The following is a 21,633-nucleotide window of genomic DNA, read 5'->3' on the forward strand; positions in this document are numbered from 1 at the left end:
TTCTTCTCTCTCAGGAACAGCTTCCAGCTAATGTATAACACCGAGTGGTCTTCCCCATCCACTTCCTGGGTCAGAATGGCCCCAAGCCCAACCTCTGACACATCAGTCTGTACTAGGGTTACCATATGGCTCCAGAAAAAGGAGGAAGGATTGAGCCAGCCGGGTTATACTTCCATTGCTTTCAATGGAAAGCAATTGCTTTCAATGGAAGTAATTGAGCCATGGAAGTAAAACCCGGCTGGCTCAGATCTCAGGTCTCACCTGTCCTTTCCTTGAAACTCCCAGAAACAGGGACCCACATGGCTGCCACTGCACAGAAGAACTGACAGAGGAGGAAGCAAAAGGTAAGAAGAACCAGGGGCAGCCAACTATTAGGCCACCTGTGGCGGGGGCCTCGGGTTGCACTCTTCAGGAGCGGCATCTCCCCAGCATTACCTGGAAGTGGCGGCATCTCCCTGGTGTTACCCAGCAGCAATTCCCATATGCTGTCCTGATGCCGGCACCCACCCCTTTACTGCAGCCACCTCTCTGATGTAACTTCCTGTTTTGTCACAGGGTCAGGGAGCCGCAGTAAAGGGAAGAGGCAGGTGCCAGCGGCAGTGCGACACTGCGAACAGGCTGGAGGTAGGAAGGGGGGCAGCATCTCGGCTCAGGAGAGCGGCATCTCATCCAGGAGGGGGGCCGCATACTAGCTCCACCTCAGGCAGCAGCGGCATCCTAGTTCCACCTTAGGCGGCATCTTGCCTTGTGCCGGCACTGAGAAGCACTGCTCCTCCACCTGTAGGGAGGACAATATACAGATGTGGGGAGGCCAGAGTGGAAAGCAGTGGATCTGGTCTTGCCAAATCTTTTTTACCAGCAGCTGACTGACTTACCAGGGAAATAATCAGCCTTGGAAGCCATTGAATTAGCAGATATGACAGGACTGATCCCAAACATTTGGACCCTAGACATATACTTTGTTTGCCTATGCCATAATCCTGCCATGGGCTCAGTATGGTATTTCTTATATTTTTATGCTGCATGATTCCCAAACATTTTTTTTTCATTGTTTTACACTTCTTTGATGTTGTAGGCTTCTATGCTTCAGGGAATTTTTGGAAATATTTTGGGGTTTAACATTGAGGGTTTTTTTTTTAGGACTTAAATTCCATGTTCATCAGTTGCAAAGCCCAACATTAGTGTCTGCTTTATACAGCCTAGAAGCCAAGAAGAGTCAGGCCTGGTTAGAACTTGCATGTGTATTACCCAGGAAGACCAGGCGCTGTGGGCCAGAGATGGCAAAATGGCAAACCTTCCAAGAATCTTACCAAAAAGAATCATAGCTATATGGTGGGCAATGATCACCCATATCTGTAATAGAAAAGGCAAATAACATTCATATTCTGCATTGACACAGAATGAAGCCTCCACCATCTGCATTATTTTTAAATTGCGATCCAAAAATTATATGACATTTCTGAATGACAAGTACTGTGAGCTGTGTTTAAACTGAATCAGGTTAGACCTTCAGCATCAGTAAAATACAAATGTGTTCATCTTTAAGTCACTGATAATACTGTATACCTTTGTAAAAATGAGAAAAATTGCTTCTAATTGGCTAAAATTTAAGGGGATAAATTATCAATATGGGCTACTGTTAAGATATGTTATTTTACTATTTACACCAGTTATTACTAACTAGGTCTTGCTGCATAAAATGGGACCTGTGCTAAACTAATATGAGTTAGTGGTAAATTGACATATCTTAACAGTAGCCCACATTGATAACTATTCCCCCTAGTGTGAAGAGTGTCAGTCTCTGGTAACCAGAGCTGATATTGTGATGTCATAATGCCTCATTCCACCAATGTGTAAGAGCCAAACTCATCAGTGATGTCACAATAGCTTGATTGTCCTATACTTGGCTCACGTTTATTACATATAGCAGTGATTTTGATTTCTAGAGACATTTCTTTTTGTTTTTCTTTAATTAAGGGAGGAAGTTATCAGCCTGGGGATACCATTAAGATGAGTTATTTTACTGTTAATCCCAGTTATTAGTAACTAGGTTTCATTGCATAAAATGGGACCTGTGCTAAAATAACATGAGTTAGTGGTACAATAACATGTCTTAATGGCAGCCCACATTGATAATTACACTCCTTAATAGACCACCTCTACCCATGGCTTGTCGTACTTTTTCATCATTAGCAGTTGCTGTGATATGTTTGATGATGGCAAAAAGAAGACAATTTGAGCATTACTGTACCTGTTATAGGTTGTTGATCATCCACCATTAACTTTAAACCTTTTCCTCGACGAATCACACGCACTGTATGCCACTCATTATCATTGAGGTTATAGCCAGCAAACAGTGTCTCTGGACCCTTGCCTGTAGGACATGCCAAACAATCATTATAGAACCTTTAAATCAGTCAACATGTGAACCTCTTAAAGAGAGAGAGAGAAGGGAAGAGAGAGAGAGAGAGAGAGAGAGAGAGAGAGAGAGAGAGAGCGAGAGCTGGATGGAGGGAAAATAACAGAAAGCAATGTTCAAACTATTGAAAGTAAGGAAAAGAAACAGTCAAAACAAAAGAAATTAGCTGAATGAAAAAAGGATGTACACATTTATCCAACATGATTAGATCAGGTTGTCATGAGCAGGCACACTCAATATCATTTGAAATCATAAATTTATATGCATGTTTTCCTTTTTCAATTTTTATTACCTACCCTAATTAAATCACTCCTCCAAGAATCTGACATTCTACACAATTTCTGAGTGTTATAGGTTACATTCTAATGTTAAACATTTTACTCAGGAAACAATTTTCAAGCAACTGTGTAGTTGCAATAGGATATAGCATGAATTCAAACAACTAGCCTGCCCTGCAAGGATCATCCTAGGACAATCCTGCTTCTGTTAGTGGCTACCAGTCAACAAAGAAAAAAACATAACTCATATGTTGTGCACAATTATAAATAACAATACTTATAACCACTGAAAAAATATACTGCTTGATATGCAAAGCGATTTAACTTGGCAGGAGAGGCTCCTGCTCTGTCAAATTGCCTGTGGCTACCTAAGCCCTGATATTCAGTGGCACTTAACCAGTGCTATTGAATATCACTACAGACAGACCACACAGTAGAGACATGTTTTAGCTGCCATGTACCCTGTATCAATCGCACAGCTGCATTCCCCAAAGTGTCCAGAACACACCGAAAGGCTACAACAAAGGTTTTGCCCTTAACGCTCATTAACTTAACTTTGGGGCCCTATTACTAAGCCACCTAAGTGCCTACGCACCCAACGTGCGCCAATTCCGAGTTACCGCCCGGCTACCACGTGTCCCAGGCGGTAATATCATTTTTAATGCGCGTCCACTACGTGCGCCAGAAAAAATGTTTTATATTCTGGCGTGTGGCGCTGCCAGGCGGTAAAAGGCATTTGACGCACATAGACCATTACTGCCCGGTTAACACATGAGACCTTACCGCTAAGTCAATGTGTGGCGGTAAGGTCTCAGACCCAAAATGGATGCGCGCCAATTTTCATTTTGCCGCACGTCCATTTTTGGACAAAATTATAAAAAGGCATTTCTACAGGTGCGCTGAAAAATGGATCTGCGCGCATCCAAAACACGTGCTTACACTAGATCAGGCCATTTTTCAGCACACCTTAGTAAAAGGACCCCTTTGGCTGTTAACGTGCATATGGAGGGAATTCTTTATATGGCAACTAAAGTTGCAAGCCAAATTTGGCAGTGTAGCCACATTGCACATGCAAATTAATTGATTAACAAGCCAATCGGCAGTGATCATTGGCCAATAACAAGCAACTGTCAGTACTAATTGGCACTAATTAGAATTTACGCGCACGGTTTTCTAAGTGTATTCTGTAAACTGGAGCATGTAATTTCTAATGCGCAGATCTCAAAAAGGGGTGTTTCCATGGGAGGGGCATGGGTAGGTTATGGGCGTTCCTAAAGTTACACGCACTGTTATAGAATATCCCTAACTTAGGTGAGGGCATTTACACCAGGTTTTAGTTAGCATAAATGGCAGCACCTAAATTTTAGTTGCAGGGACAACGCAACGTGTATTCTCTAAACCACGTCTAACTTTAGGCAAGGTTTATAGAATAGCGCGAAGTGCAGTTTTTTCCACACCAGTTTTTTTGACGACATATGTAGAATGCCCCCCCCCCCTCCCTAAGGTCATAACCTTAGCACAACTTAGTGACTGGGAGCTTAAAACGTAAGGGTTCACTTTTTCAAAGCACTTACTACCAGAATAAAGGCCACTGACCCGGGACAGTCATTGATTTTCAGTGGCATTATCCTAATACTTCCGAAAATCATTAAGGATTACCCGGGTGCTATGGAGAGGGCGCCAGAGGGGCTTGGGGATGGAGCTGTAAAATATCTGAATAGCTGCAATATTCAGTGCTGGTGTTTGGATAACAACCCTGGTAATTTACGATAGCAAAACAATAACACCAAATGTTAGTGTTAACCAGAAAATGGAGCAGTTGGTGGAATAGCTACATATTCAGTGCCGGTATCTGATTGTGTTCAATAGCCAGGTATATGTTGAAAGCTGCAGCCAGCATTTAACAGAAACCACTGAGTTTAAATATTGACCCAGGGAGGGGGTGGATTTTATAACAGGGCACCATTGGTAGGGGCCTACAGAGATACCTATGAACGTGCTGGTTGATAATTATTGGTGCAAATTGAAAATAATTTGCATTTACATGCAATTCTTTCTAGGCGCTATCTTTTAGTGTGCAACTGAAAAGAGGACGTGGTCATAGAAAGAGCATGGGTGGTTCAGGGGCCTTCACTAGAGATGCGCACACTATTATAGAATTCGGGGGATCCGTGCCTAATTTACATATGAGAATTTACACCAGGTTTCAGTTAGTGTAAATCCTTGTGCCCAAAGTTGAGTATGGATCCCGGTGCTATGCTCCATAGTTTAAATGATGCCCAACTTTGAGTGCCATTTATAGAATAGAATAGAATAGCACTCAGTGCTTTTTTTTTGGCATCCAAATTTGGCCACCATTTACTAAATCCAGTCCTCTAGGTATGTACGAACATAGATTATTGTATTTATTTCATAATCTATGCACGGACATGCTACCTCTACTCACACACTGCCCAAACTCCACTCCAGTCATGAAACATACTTTTACGCCAATTGTCAGTTTATAGAATGTAATTTATGTGACCCCATTGAGATAACCTACTAAGGGGCCCTTTTACAAAGCGGCAGTAGGCCTAATGCGGGCTTACCACGTGCTAACCCGGAACTACCACTGGTCCAACGCAGCTGTGGCAGTAGTTCCGTCTCGAGTATGCGCCATTTCTAGTTACTGCCGGGTTACCATGGGAGCCCTTACCGCCACCTCAATGGGCCCTGGTGCATGGGGAAAAACAGCCCTCACTGCTACCGCAGGGCCCTTTTTCCCCGCAGCTTGTTAAAATGACCCCTAACTGTTGAAATTTGTAAGTAAATTTTGCACATTGCAGCTATAGAGTTCTTGTTCAAGGAGAGTCACTGAAATGCGCACGGAGATACCAATTTCAGAAGCCATTTATTTGCATAAACGGTAAAAGGGTTATTTTAAAACGTTTCCCCTCCCTGTGGACAGATGAAAATATGCACATTTGCACCTGCACTATGCAGATGCATTCCCAAGAGCAAGACTAGGGCAACACATGCAGTTTTGCATTAACCACAAATATTTTAGTCAGAAAACATAAACCCAGAACAGGAAGGTGCAACTTTCTACAGGTCATTTTTCCTTAGACAATTTTCAGAGAGAAAGGCTGAATGCGTGTTCACTTTAAAAGCTTTGGAGCAAAGTGTGTGGAAAAAATTACACACAGATTCTGCAGCAGCGCAGATAGCTTCACAATTGCTCTCTGTAAGACTAATTTCATAACAGGTTGCTGAAGTGAGAACAGGCCAGCGAAGCGCAGTAAGTAGGGTATGCACGGCAGGAGGGCACCAACATTCGAGGGGCATCAAATACTGCCATGCCATACCCGTTGTGCTGCGCTCCACTGGCCACTGCCGTCGTACACTACGGCCTTCCCAAGACCTACCTTGAAGGCCAAGGTCTGCCCTGGTGGTGTAGTGGTCTCTGCGGAGAAGAGGGAAGGGAGAAAAGAGAAAGGAGATGCTAGACCAGGGAGCGCCAGTGACCCTAGCACCGGCCCTGAGTGAGCAGGCCACGTTGGCAACTGTTTATGGCCTATTTTATAAAGAATACAGGGCACCTTCTTTTCTTTATAAAATACTAGTAAAAAAGGCCCATTTCTGACACAAATGAAACAGGCGCTAGCAAGGTTTTCCTCGGAGTGTGTATGTTTGAGAGAGTGTGTGTGAGAGTGACTGTGTGTGTGAGAGAGAGAGTGAATGTGTGTGTGTGTGTGTGTGTGTGACAGAGAGAGAGTGAGACTGGGTGTGAGTGTGTCTGTGAGAGACAGAGTGTGTGTGATTCTCCTCTCTCCCCTGCCCCTCCTCCAGCCACCCAGCGATTCTCCTCTCTCCCCTGCCCCCCCTCCAGCCACCCAGCAATTCTCCTCGCTGCCCTGATTACCTCCGTCGAAGCGGCCGCGTTATTGAAAGCCCTGCCCGTCTCTAGCCTTCCCTTCCAGTTTGTTCCCTCAGAGTCCTGCCCTCGTGGAAAGAGGAAATGATGTCAGAAGGCGGGACTCTGAGGGATTGAACTCGAAGGGAAGGCTGGAGACGGGCAGGGCTTTCAATGACGCGGCCGCTTCGACGGAGTTAATCAGGGGAGCGAGGAGAATCGCTGGGTGGCTGGACAGGGGTCAGGGGAGAGAGGAGAACCGCTGGAGGGGGGGCAGGGGAGAGAGGAGAATCGCTGGGTGGCTCGGGAGAGACCTGTGAAGTGACGCATGCGCGGCATGTCGGTCACAGCTCATTTATATAGTAGGATAACTGAAAGTGGCCAAAAATGTACCTTAATTTAAAGCATGATCACTTACATCAGCTATATGCTCACATCTAGATATCAGCTTCATTTATGTGAATATCTGCATTCCAGACACACTCCACCCATGCACATACCTTTACCAAGTATATGCCATCAAATCATGGCATAGACTTTTCCCACTAGTTCATATTTTATGAGGCCACTTACACACATAAATAACTGCATTACCAGCATTTACACACCTCATAGTGCCAAGAACTAGGTGTTCCCTCATAAAATTACCTCCTAAATGTATAATTTAGCCAGATAAGAGCTGAATTTCACCACTATCTGGATAATTGTTCAGTCTGTGCTTGCTGAGTGTCAGGCCACTAGGTCATATCTGCAGTCCATGCAAGTTTTAAAAATACATGGATAGAGAAATTATACATTTACCAGCTTCAAATCAAAATATATTTTTTTTTAACAGCAGCCAAAATGTGAGTAGTGTTGTTATTCAAAATGACTGCAAATCTACTGCTTTGTCCAGAAAAATGACCTGTAGGGAAAACTGGGGCAAATCTCTGCAGGTAACTTTTCACTAGGCAATTTGTAAATACTGAAGTCCAAGCTACCTGCATAGTTTTGCTTTTACTGCTGTAAACCATGCAGGTTAAAATGATAGGATTTACCACAATGTGCCAACGTGATTATTGCCTCTTATGAGGTGTGGGGGCGGGGGCAATTTTCAAACTGTCCAACCAGGTGCAAAGTTTGAGAGTCCTGCACACTTACTTATGCAACTTGTACCAGAATTTTGGAAGGGAAAGGATGCATGCACAGCCAGTCCAGCTTTCAATCTCTGTACAATGAATATGCATGAGATAAATTTGCATATGTTGGGTCTTCAGTACATGAAATATTTATATCATGTTTCTGATCATGTTTCCCCTTATCTTAAAGCACCTCATTGGCTACCAGTGGCTAAATGAGTAAAATTTAAAGGGGTCCTTTTAGTAAGCTGTGGTAAGCACTAATATATGCTTCCTGCAACTTAAAAGGGCTGACTGGGGGGCATGCTGAGGCATCCCGTGCTATGTTTCAAACATGCACTCACTACTCACAAGCTTAAAAAATATGTTTTATTTTTTGGCCTGGGGGCAGGTCTGGGGGTTGGGGGTGGAGGTGGAGAGAGTGGGCATTTCTGTGCTAATCAGTTATTGGCACATACATAAGTACATAAGTAATGCCATACTGGGAAAAGACCAAGGGTCAATCGAGCCCAGCATCTTGTCCACGACAGCGGCCAATCCAGGCCAAGGGCACCTGGCAAGCTTCCCAAACGTACAAACATTCTATACATGTTATTCCTGGGATTTTGGATTTTTCCAAGTCCGTTTAGTAGTGGTTTATGGACTTGTCCTTTAGGAAACCGTCCAACCCCTTTGTAAACTCTGCTAAGCTAACCGCCTTCACCACATTTTCCGGCAATGAATTCCAGAGTTTAATTACACGTTGGGTGAAGAAAACTTTTCTCTGATTTGTTTTAAATTTACTACACTGTAGTTTCATCGCATGCCCCCTAGTCCTAGTATTTTTGGAAAGCGTGAACAGACGCTTCACATCCACCTGTTCCACTCCACTCCACTCATTATTTTATATACCTCTATCAAGTCTCCCCTCAGCCGTCTCTTCTCCAAGCTGAATAGCCCTAGCCTCCTTAGTCTTTCTTCATAGGGAAGTCGTCCCATCCCCGCTATCATTTTAGTCGCCCTTCGCTGCACCTTTTCCAATTCTACTATATCTTTCTTGAGATGCGGCGACCAGAATTGAACACAATACTCAAGGTGCGGTTGCACCATGGAGCGATACAACGGCATTATAACATCCTCACACCTCTTTTCCATACCTTTCCTAATAATAACCAACATTCTATTCGCTTTCCGAGCCGCAGCAGCACACTGAGCAGAAGACCCATGCAATTCCAAACAGCGCTGTAAAAACAGTGTTGGAACAGCGCAGGGCTTTACCGCCCCTATGATCAGAGATAATAGCATGCTACTATCTCTGATCATTGGGTAAAGTGTGGGAGGATTGTGCCTGAGCATGCGCTCAGGCACTGTCCTCCCGCACTTATTTGACAGGTCTGGACTGTCAAGCACAGGGGCTGGAGGTCCATGGGACCACCAGACCCCAAACAGCATGATCCTGGTGGCCTAGTGCCTAGTACATATATGGTGTGAAGTCCTGCCCAGCGCACCCCAGTATGCACTGGGCAGGGTTGGGGGCTGCCATTTTCGAGGCGGCACCGATGGAAGAGGAGGGAAGCCACCTCCCTTCTCCAATGAAAGTAGGGGGTGGGGAAGAGGGCCGCTAGACCACTAGGTCAGTGGGGTTGACTCGTGACCCACTGGGCCATCAGGGCTCTATATAAGGGAAGGCTAGGGAGAGTTAGGGGGGCTGGAGACCCACCAGATCTCCAGCCTCCCTAAACATGTGTCAGGGCCAGCCCCCATATCACTGGGGGGAGCTGGGTCGGGGTTCCTGCTCCTGCGGGGGGGGGGGGGGGGGGCTGCATTAGGGGGAATGGGGGGCCTGCTAGCAGGCAAATATAGGGCTCACCATTCCTCCCCAATGGTCTGCAAACCCTAACGCCAGCTCCAAGCTGGCATAGAGTTTGCAGCGAACATCGCGCCAATGACTGGTACGCTGCTCGCTGATCATTGGGGAGGAATACATTTAGTATGCATTTGCATGCTACTTGCGCTGAGCCCTGTTTTGCATGCATTTGCATGCTAGTTGCGTTCAGAGCCCGCAAGCACATTGTTTCACGTACTCGGGGCTCTGATCATGGGGCGGTAGCAAACGCAAGCACCAGTATGGTGCTAACAGCCTCTAGTGCCTGCATTTATTTCTGGTCATCGGCCCATGAGTGTATTGGCATTGCTGTGCACTAACTGATTGGTGCAGGATGAGCAAATGAGCCCTTACCGCCTACAAAATAGGTTACAGTAAGAGCTCCTGTGCTAATTTTTGTGTGCTCATGGCATCATAAACACATGATCTCAGAATGATAGGTTACTATTCGTTCCACCACAGTTCCAGATACATCATGAAAGTACTAGGAATAATTTCATTTATATGCTTGCCTCACTTCTTTGGAATTCTATCCCTAAGTACCTGTGGATTGAGGCCTCCTTGTCCCAGTTTAACACAGGTCTTAAGACTTTTTTTTTAACATTGAGCAGGCTTTTTAGGATGTGTGATTTTGCTGGATCGGATGAATTCATCTCTTTTTACTTTGAGAAGGCTTTTCCGGATGTGTGACTTTGCTGGATCAGGTGGATTGACCTTTTCCAGAGCTTTCCAGACTGACAGTACCGATTTTCTTGTGTCTATGAGCTTTTCATTTTTAGTTCACTATTGTAACCTGCTTTGAAATTTTGCTTAATGCCAATATATAAAGTTCTGGAATAAACATTAACTTAAACATAAACATATTATGGGCAACCTAAAAATTCAATGGTCTACGGTTCCCAGGATACAGTTAGGAAGCCCCTGAATGACACCGAAAATGATAAGCTTCAGAAAATCACTACCAGAATTCAGCTGCAAAATGTCACTCAAGTTCTATCTACAACAGAACTGAGCTTTTCAAGGGGAAACATTTAAAAATAATTACACATTTCAATTACTCGAATGATATCCCATGTCACTCAAACATGCCTCCAGCACTGTGATCCTTACACACAGATAAAAGACAATTTCAGGAACTGGGTGCTAACATTTTCATGTCATTATGCATGTCAATGTTTAGAAGGCTAACATATAATCACGTTTTTATAAAAGTGCACTTAAGCATGTATATGTCAGTATAGTTAGTGAAGTGAGCTGAGAACTGGTGGAAACTGGATTCAAATCCTACTGTAGCTCCTTTTGAACCTGGGCAAGTCATTTAACCCTCCATTGCCCCAGATACAAAATTTAGATTGTGAAGTACTAGGGGCAGGGAAAACACATGCATCTAACATGTAAATCACTTTAATTGTACCATAGAAATGTGGTATATCGAGAATCTAATAAACCTAAACAAGAATGTATGTTGCCTATACAGTCTCCTGCAAGTGTCCACTTAACTTACATAGGGCCAAATTCTATAAATCAGCGCTGAAAAACCACGTGCTTAGGCGCACTTTATAGAATATGTTTTATTCTTGCAAATAAAATTTAAGCACGCCCATTTAGGCCACCTAAAACCAGACCTAAATACCTGCGCCTATCTTAGGTGCAACATAAGGTACATTCCATTACAGTGCGCATAGTTTTTTGAAATGCCCACTACCCACCCATTCCATGCCAATGACTATGCCCACTTTTCAGTTGAGCGAATTAGAATTTAGGTGTACTGCGTTAAAGAATACGCCTAGAAAGTTGTGCATGTAAATTTTAATTAAAGCCAATTAGTGTTGTTAATTGGTTAAGTACCAATTATCGGTGCTGATCGGCTTGTTAATCAACTAAGTTGTGCGTAAAATTCAGCCAGTTAACCAACTAAGTTGTGCATGAAATTTGTCCACATGGCCAAGTTAGTGCTCACAACTTAAGGCTCCATAGAAAATATATATATGGTACCTGGAGGCATACACAGGGATGCAGCATGAGTGGAATACAGAGTATTGTGGTTACACTAGTATTCTGTAACAGAACAGGCTCCTACTACTTGCCCTCAGGATGCCTTAATGGGAAATGGAAATGGGACTTGATATACTACCTTTCTGAGGTTTTTGCAACTACATTCAAAGCGGTTTACATATATTCAGGTACTTATTTTGTACCAGGGGCAATGGAGGATTAAGTGACTTGCCCAGAGTCACAAGGAGCTGCAGTGAGAATTGAACTCAGTTCCCCAGGATCAAGGTCCACTGCACTAACCACTAGCAACATTCCATGTAGAAGCCTGCCCTTGCAGATCAGCAATGCGGCAGGCCGTGCAGGCTTCTGTTTCTGTGAGTCTGATGTCTTGCACATACGTGCAGGATGTCAGACTCACAGAAACAGAAGCCTGTGCAGCTGCCTTGCTGATCTGCAAGGGCAGGCTTCTACATGGAATGTTGCTAGTGGAGGAATAGCAACATTAAAACATTCCATGTAGAATCTCAAATAGTAGCAACATTCCATGTAGAATCTCAACTAGGGACAGGGAAATGGAACTTGATATACAGCCTTTCTGATGTTTTTGCAACTACATTCAAAGCGGTTTACATATATTCAGGTACTTATTTTGTACCAGGGGCAATGGAGGTTAAGTGACTTGCCCAGAGTCACAAGGAGCTGCAGTGGGAATGGAACTCAGTTTCCCAGGATCAAAGTCCACTGCACTAACCACTACTCTACTCCTCCACTCCACTTCACTAATGGAAACACCCCCTTATAAAACTGCCCCCATAGCGGTTCACTCCCCTTTATTTCCTTCTTTATTCATCAGCAAACAGGGTCCATCCTTATTGTAATCTGAAAAACAAGTCTCCTTTTCAAGGTATAAATGTGAAAGTGTCTGCCTGAGATATAGAACAAAAGCTCAATGGGAAATCAGATTGTTTTGTAAATGAACTCTTTAGAACTAGAGGTTGCAATCAGTTGATTTCCTCACTCCTAGCAGCATCCTTTCTGCAAAATTCAGGAGCTGTAGAAGTGGCCAAACATCTGAAGGCATTCAGCCCACAACACTGTTGTAATGCTGAACACTTGATATTCAAAGATTCTGTGCACAAGTCTCAATTTTCTAGAATCAAGGGCACGTATAATTTATATATGATGTGTATTTTCTTTTCATTTTCTATATATGATTTAGGAATCCAGTCAGATATACATGTTTTAACAGGATTCCTTTCTGGGAAAATTAGTAAACACATATTAAGGAACTAATTAATTAATAATGTTTCAATTAGAGCTCGTTTCCACTACAAGGAAAAGAGCTTTTAGCCATTCAGAACCTTTACTATGAAATGCATTGCCACCTGATGTTAGTGACTTGATTTGCTACCTCGGCTTTTGCAAAATGTTGAAAACTTGGATTTTTGAAACTTGTTTTTGTTAGGTTAAGGAATCTGTTGTTGATTCAGATCCTTAAACATGAAGGATGGAAATTGGAAAGATGGCATAAATCTCGCCTGGATGAAGACAGGCTAAATTGTAGGAAGCACATGGCAAAGTACCGCCAAGCCTTAACAGCAGCCAGAAAATAGTATTTTTCTCAATGCATTACACAGGCTGCCAATTCAACCAAGCAGTTGTTCAGTATAGTAAACAGCCTACTGCAACCCCCACAACAGAAGCAGCCTGCCCTGTCTAAACTGAACTGCAATGATTTTGCAGCATACCTTGCCAACAAAATTAAAAATCTCTGCCAGGATTTACAAGCAATCCCACCCAGTCCCCAACCAGTCAACTAGGGGTACACAAACTCGCCACCTCCTGACAGAGACAGATGGGACACTTTTAACCTAATAACAGAGGAGAAACTTGACAAAATCCTAAGAGACCTTCGACCAGCTACCTGCTCCCTTGACCCCTGCCCATCAAAGATAGTGCAGCAGGCAAGTAGGAGCCTTATAGAAGGCAGCACAAAAATTGTGAACACCTCTCTTTCTAATGGGCAACTACCAACAGCAATAAAAAAGGGCAGTGGTTCGCCCTTTGCTAAATAAAAACGACCTTGACCAGGACAAACTTGAAAGTTACAGGCCAGTAACCAACAACCCGTTTATAGGGAAACTCATAGAACAAACAATTTGTGTTCAACTTAATGATTGGCTAGAAGAGAGAAACTGGCTAGATCCATGTCAATCTGGATTCAGACCCAGTTATGGAACAGAAACAGTGCTCGTATCCCTACTAAATGATCTTCACAGAAACCGAGACAAGGGATTTGTCTTGATGTTAGTACTGCTAGATTTCTCAGCAGCTTTTGACACTGTGGATCATGATATCATGCTACCACGACTGACAGAAACAGGTATCAATGGTACAGTACTTTTTTAGTTCAGATCCTATCTATCAGACAGGCAACAGTCCATAATGTTTGGCTGTACCATATCGTCACCATGGGCACTGATATGTGAGGCACCTCAAGGATCAATACTGTCACCTATTCTGTTCAATATCTACCTCAAGCTACTAGCCAAACAGACTCAGTCAATGGACACTGATTTCTACATCTACACGGATGATGTGCATCTACTCATACCCATTGAACCTGACTTACCTACAGCCTTGAATAAACTGATTACCTGTCTAACATCAATTCAAGAATGGGCTAAACACAACAAATTTTGCCTGAACCCAAGTAAAACCAAGCATCTCTGGGTCCCTAACACAAGTGGCTACATACCTGACATCAAGATCCCTTTTCAGAAGTATGAACTCCCCCTCAAATCACAAGTCAGGAACTTTGGAATACAGCTAGACTCAACACTTACTCTGATTCCCCAAATCCAAGAAACCTTCAAGAGCTGCTTCTACTATTTGTGACAGCTACGCTGCCTCTTTCCTTACACTGAGAAGGGAAATCTTATCCCAGTTGTGCATGCCATGATAACATCGAGACTGGATTACTGCAATGCACTATACAATGGTCTGACTACAAAGTGCCTGCACCAGCTCCAGTTGATTCAGAATGCAGCAGCAAGACTCATAGAAGGTTGCAAGCGACATGACCACATCACACCATTTTTGCAAAACTTTCATTGGCTACCAGTACAATACAGGGCTAAATTTAAAACTCTATATCTGATCTTCAAGGCCCTCAAAAGAAATGGCCCTGAGTACCTGAAGAACAGGATGATCCTCCATAGACCGCCAAGGACACTAAGGTCCTCTCAAGGACTATCACTAATCACACTCTCTCCAAAGACATACACGTGATACCTGCAAGCAAGCAAGCCTTCTCCGGAGTAGCCCCCCCCCCCCCCCCCCCCACACACACACACACACTCTGGAATGCACTGCCTGAAAGGCTCCACTTAACACTAGACTCTCTACTTCAGTAAGCAGGTGAAAGCTTGGCTCTTGAACCAGGCCTTTAATGGAAGAAGTAACTAATGTGTTAGTCTCACTCACACACAAAAGGAGTGACTTGGGCTGCACATACTACAGCACAACATGTTTACGTACTCTTACCCTAACTGAGATAATATTTAACCATCTCTTTGACCTAATGTGCAATGTTCTTTAAATCAGTCACCTTACTTTCTAACTCTTCTTACTCTCTTACCTATCTATGTGTTACGGCTTTGCTTTACCCTTCACTATCAATCAAAATGTTCTATTACATATTGGGTTGACACTGTAAGTAGTATACTATCAGGCTAATTTTCAAAAGAGAAGTAGACATCCAAAAAGTGACATAAGTCAGCATTTGGACGTTTATCTCACAGAAACGTCCAAATCAGTATTATAAAAACCTCTTTTTGGACGTCTTTCTCTGAAATCTGTCAGAAGGACATCCAAATCTCAAGGGGGCGTGCTAGGGGTGTGTTCAAGGTGGGACTTGGGCATTCCTAAGACATGGTCATCTTTCAGCAATAATGGAACAAAACAAAGAAGTTTTGAGCTAGACCTGTTTTTATTTAAAAAAAAAATAGCTGCAGTGGGAATTGAACCCACTTCCCTAGGGTCAAAGTCTGCTGTATTAACCACTAGGCTACTCCTCAACTCTAAGCAAGAGGTGCCCTAAATGACCAGATGACCACTGGAGGGACTCGGGGATCACCTCCCCTTCCTCCCCCAAATCACAAAACACTTTTCCAAACAGCACTTTCAAAAGGAAAAGATAAAGACTTTTTTTTGTAGAAAATAACCTTTCCTGTTCTGATTTTGGACATTTTACAAAAAAACATCCAAATTCAGACTTAGATGTCATATCCAAAAATGCCCCTTGTGCATTTGACTTGCCCAAAGTCACAAGGAGCAGTAGTGCTAATTGAACTTATGTTGCCAGGATCAAAGCCTGCTTCTCTAACCATTAAACCACTTCTCCTCTGTTTTGGAAGTCTTGCATTTGGACGTCTTTTTTGTGTTCGAAAATGGACGAAAATCAAAGACTTCCAAATCCAAGGACGTCCATGGTATTTTCGAAAACAAAGATGGATGTCCATCTTTTTTCAAAAATGACCTTATCCCTGCCTCCGAATTTGGACGTTTTTCAAAGATGTCCAAATTCCAACTTAGACGTTTCTTTTGAAAATTCCCCTCTATGCCATACTTTGTATTGTTATTTGAATATTTTTACTGCTGTAATTGTCTATTGCTTATGCTTGATCTATTCTTACTGTACACCGCCTTGAGTGAATTCCTTCAAAAAGGCGGTAAATAAATCCTAATAAATAAATAAATAAATAAATAAATATTAATACTATATCTAATTTTACTATCATCTAATATTTGTGGCATGACTAGCTACCTTGGCTTTCGCAAAGTGTTGAAAACTTGGGGACCCTTTTACAGAGCGGCGGGAAGCCCAACGCAGACTTATCGCTTGCTCTTCTGGGACTTCTGCCAGACCAACGTGGCCACTGATGGTAGTCCCACCCTCAATGTGCGCCATTTCTGGGGGGAAAAGACACCCCCCCCCCAGAAATGACTTACATGGCGATAACCCGGCAGTAATTGTTCATTGCCGTGTGCTGCCCGGTTACCACCCGGTTAGCGCAGGTGCCCTTATTGCCACCTCAGTGGTTGCAGTAAGGGCTCACTTACCGCATGGCCATGTGTGTGTGGGGATTTCACAGGAAAAACGGCCCCTGCTGCTAGCACAGAGCCCTTGTACCCGCAGCTTGGTAAAAGGACCCCTTGGATTTTTGAAACTTGTTTCTGTTAGGTTAAGGAATCTGTTGTTAATTCTAATGCTGTATCTAATTTTATTGTCATCTAATGTTAGTGGCATAAGTAGCTACCTTGGCTTTCGCAAGGTGTTGAAAATTTGGATATTTGAAATTTACTCTTGTTAGGTTATGGAATCTGTTGTTAATTTTATTACTGTACCTAATTTTATTATTGTATGATGATATTATTATTTTTTGCATTTGAACTGCCCGATATTTAAAACAAAAAGGCCACTAAAACGGCACTTAAGTGGCTATCCGGCGATACTCAGCACCGAATAGCTGGCTATCCTATGCTGAGTATTGCCAGATAGTGGCTTAAAGATAACCAATTATATTATGTAATATAACCGACTATCGTCTGCTTTTAAAACATGACTGGCCAAGTTTGGCAGCCATATTTGGCCACCACAATAGCTAAAATAACTTTGGCGTGGGCATTTAAAATTGGACCAGCCAAAGTTAAGCCAGTTATTCAATGCCGGTCACTGGAAACAGACCGACAATGAATATCCGGGTTTAGCATTGACCGTGGGAAACAGCCTGGCTATTTCCCGTGGGCTGAATATTGGGGTCAAAGTATTTTATTGTATATCACTTTAACACAATTGTATTAAGTAGTATATCAAATTAATAAATCCAATCCAATATTTAACTAGACTTACGCAGGTAAGTGTGTTAACCAAGTTAAACTCTTATTCCCTCACTTGGTTTCTGGCTTCTCGTGACATGAGAGCTTGTGCGCAAGAGTGATGCTGAGAGCTATGCCATTGATCGGTTATCTACAGACAGAATCTCCCAAGGTGGACAGGTTTTAGCTGAGATGCCAGACTAAGATAAACTACTCAACTGGGCAACGTTATTAGGCAGTGGTGGCAGTGGAGGATCACATTTCTGTGACAGCAGCACAACACTGGTATTATCAGCACAGTACATAGATCAGGCAATCCACATCTTGCCACAGAAACTGAATGGAGAATTTCAATGAACAAACTGTGATATAGCACTGGAGGATGAGCCCCTCAGGGTGGGAAGGTATAAAATGAGCCACTGAAGAAGAGTTGAAGACTCTTCAGAAGAAAATTGGCATAGGGAAGCGATTGGAACAAAGCCCTAGGGATATGCACATAAGTACATAAGTAATGCCACACTGGGAAAAGACCAAGGGTCCATCAAGCCCAGCATCCTGTCCACAACAGCGGCCAATCCAAGCCAAGGGTACCTGGCAAGCTTCCCAAACGTAGAAACATTCTATACACGTTATTCCTGGAATTGTGGATTTTTCCCAAGTCCATTTAGTAGTGGTTTATGGACTTGTTCTTTAGGAAACTGTCTAACCCCTTTTTAAACTCTGCTAAGCTAACCGCCTTCACCACGTTCTCCGGCAACGAATTCCAAAGTTTAATTATGCGTTGGGTGAAGAAAAAATTGTCTCCGATTTGTTTTAAATTTACTACACTGTAGTTTCATCGCATGCCCCCTAGTCCTAGTATTTTTGGAAAGCGTGAACAGATGCTTCACATCCACCTGTTCCACTCCACTCATTATTTTATATACCTCTATCATGTCTCCCCTCAGCCGTCTCTTCTCCAAGCTGAAAAGCCCTAGCCTCCTTAGTCTTTCTTCATAGAGAAGTCGTCCCATGAAACGAGAGTCAAAAGCTGCAAAGATTTCTGACAAATTGGGACAAGGAATGTGCGAAGCATGAACAAAGGAAAAACTGGACGTAGTCAAGAATGAAGTGTATCCACACACAACTTGATCTGTTGGGGATTGATGAATTGAAATGGACTGGCATTGCACACTTTGAATCTGATGATCACATGCAGGGGCATTTTCGAAAGAGAAGTGCGCCCATCTTCCGACCAGGGGCATAGCCACTGGCAGGTCTGGACGGGCCCAGGCCCTGCCACTTTCCCTCCAGGCCCGCCCACCCAACACAGACCTACCAAGTCTCCCGCGAAACACGAGGCGCCAGCTCCCATTTCCAGCCACTGCTGCTTCTCCTGTTGAGCAGCAGCGGCCGCTACAAAAACAAAAAGAGCTGTTTTTAAAAAGCAAGTGCGGCACAGCAGGCAGCCATCAGGCATTGGCTGTCAGATCTGCAGCTGCTCCTCTCTCCTCTCACATCACTGCCCCTGGAGCAGAACCCTGGAGGTCAGCAGTGGGTCACTGGCGTACCAAGGGGGGGCGGTCCGCCCCAGATGCACGCTGCCGGGGGGGTGCCACGCGCCGGTCAGCTTCCTTCGTTTCTATGCTCCCTCTGCCCCGGAACAGGTTATTTCCTGTTCCAGGGCAGAGGGAGCTTGGAAACGAAGGAAGCTGACTGGCGCGCGGCACCCCCCCTCTGCGGCGTGCACCCGGGGGGGTTCTTTCGCCGGGGTGGGGGGGTGTCGCACTGCACCAGGGGGCGGGGCGCATCGGCGATTCGCCCCGGGTGTCAGCCCCCGCAGGAACGCCACTGCAGTGGGTTGAGATCCTGGGGAACCAGGTTCAATTCCCTCTGCAGCTCTTTGTGACCCTGGGCAAGTCACTTAGACCTCCATTGCCCCAGGCGCAATATATTGCTTAGAATGTGAGCCCATTAGAGACAGTGCCAGTACTTGTAAAGAAATTGTAAACCGCTTAGGTCCAGGCAGTATATAAATACTGAAAATAAAATAAATAAATACTACATAAGCATTCTTCAGGATACAAACCGGCACTGGCCTTGTTCTACAACTACTAAAGCTGAATCTGTCCAGCCATGATCAGGGCACAGACTGTTGAAGTCTGCTCAGCACTGGCTTTGCTTCTCAATTTATTTATTTATTTATTGCATTTGTATCCCACATTTTCCCACCTCTTTGCAGGCTCAATGTGGCTCATGAGCCTGCATATATCAGAAAATGGACATTTAGTGTTACAGCAGGATTTTGATAATGATAAAACATGGTATTAGTATAACAAACAGTTATTGTAAGACAGTTCAGAATATATGTGGTGGAGTTCTGTATATTCACATTGGTTGTTTTTTGTGGTATGCCGAGTTAAAGAGATGGGTCTTCAGTAGTTTGCGGAAGTCCGTTAGTTCGTGGATCGTTTTTAGTTTGCGCGGCAAAGCGTTCCATAGCTGTGTGCTCAAGTAGGTAAAGTTTGACGCATGCATTAGTTTGTATTTTAGACCTTTGCAGTTAGGGAAGTGCAAGTTAAGGAATGTGCGGGATGATCTTTTGGCATTCCTGGGTGGTAGGTCTATCAGGTCTGACATGTAGGCTGGTGCACCTCCACGAATGATTTTATGGACTAAGGAGCATATTTTGAACGTGATGCGTTTTTTAAGTGGGAGCCAGTGAAGTTTCTCTCGTAAAGGTTTGCTTTAATGCAGGATCGATGAGGATTACGTCACTACCTCCGAGACAAGCTTGGCTCATTCTAGCCATAACAGGGGTAGATGCGCGGATCTGATGATACAAATAAAGGGTGTTATTATATCAGACCACTAATAATGTGATTTTAAAAGTTATATTTGAAGCTGAGCATTTTGTGAACATTGTATAAATCACTGCACCTAACTTCAATTGCATTTATCTGAAAAGAGAGCATTCACCTAAAGTGTGCCTAAATTGGGTACTAGCCAAGTTACAAAACATTGTTCTAATTGAGCAGCTGACCACTGGAAGGATTAAGACATGATCCCTTGTTAACCTCCCAGTGGTTACTGTCTTCTTCCATCTCCCCTGAAAGTGAAACTGAAAGGGAAAACCAGGTTGTATGTCAGCTGCAGGCATTATGGTCATTCTGAACAAAGGCGCAATCAGGTCAGAGTAACCTAGTTAGGGTTACCATACGTCCGGATTTACCCGGACATGTCCTCTTTTTGCCCCTGGTACAAAATAAGTACCTGAATATATATAAACCACTTTGAATGTAGTTGCAAAAAAAAAACCTCAGAAAGGTGGTATATCAAGTCCCATTTCCCTTTCCCACTATGTGAACTTTTGACTTCTTTAGTATATGGTTGGTGAGCATGTCTGTTATTACTTGTGTGGAAGAGACAATGTGCAAGTGCAGGGAGATGGGGAATGGACCAAATAATTGAGGATGTTTGGGGGGGCATATGTGTATTAATGATAGGCATCTGGTGATGAGGTGGTAAACTGTAAGAGAGATAAGGACAATGGAGGGAGAAATCTGTTGGTTGACTGGGGAGAGTATTTGTATTCTAGTTGCATAGACATTATTGGAAGTCGCAGGGTATGCACTTCCTGTATGAGTCCATGGTGTGTGGCACACGCACACCCTGGCTCCCAGCACTGGATTCTTCTATGTGTGGCATGTGCACATGCTTTCTAGTTTCCAGGGTTGCACTAGGTACCATGCAAATGTGACACATCTCCTTGGCTCTAGCATCATTCTCCTTTTCTCACCTGATCCGCTGCTCACCTTCTACTTCTATGCATGGGGATTCACTTGCTTCCTCTGGTGGTAAGAAGATGCATGCCTCAAACTAATGGCTATGTTTCCAAATTTTCTTTAACGCTTCTTACAACATATGAAGGATAGAAGGGGAATGACAATTGCAAACAGAACACTTGGAAAACTGCAAAAGGGCATGCTGGGTGTTAAACACGATTCCAGAAGTTGCGAGGTGGCAATGGTGATGGGGGGTGTGGTAGGGAGGGGCTGTAAGGTTAGAAGGGTGGGAAGGGAGGGATGGGGGATGGAGAGGTAGAGTATGTGGGTGCTGGGCTTTTTGGGTGGTAGTGACATGGTGATGAACAGGTTGTTTTTGATAAGCGTAATTTTTGATCTGATTTGATGGGTGATATCTCTGAA

General features: G+C 43.7%; 1 protein-coding gene across 1 annotated transcript in view; it reads right to left on the reverse strand.

Annotated features, from left to right (window-relative positions):
* Nucleotides 1–21,633, reverse strand: part of NRXN1 (neurexin 1) — a 2,115,739-nt gene that overhangs the window by 1,118,967 nt on the left and 975,139 nt on the right. Inside the window, exon 12 of the mRNA XM_030195841.1 lies at nucleotides 2,252–2,374. Coding sequence (XP_030051701.1) covers nucleotides 2,252–2,374 — 123 coding nt within the window. The remainder of the gene's footprint in view (nucleotides 1–2,251; nucleotides 2,375–21,633) is intronic.

Source organism: Microcaecilia unicolor, chromosome 3, assembly GCF_901765095.1.
Source record: "Microcaecilia unicolor chromosome 3, aMicUni1.1, whole genome shotgun sequence".
Taxonomy (NCBI): domain Eukaryota; kingdom Metazoa; phylum Chordata; class Amphibia; order Gymnophiona; family Siphonopidae; genus Microcaecilia; species Microcaecilia unicolor.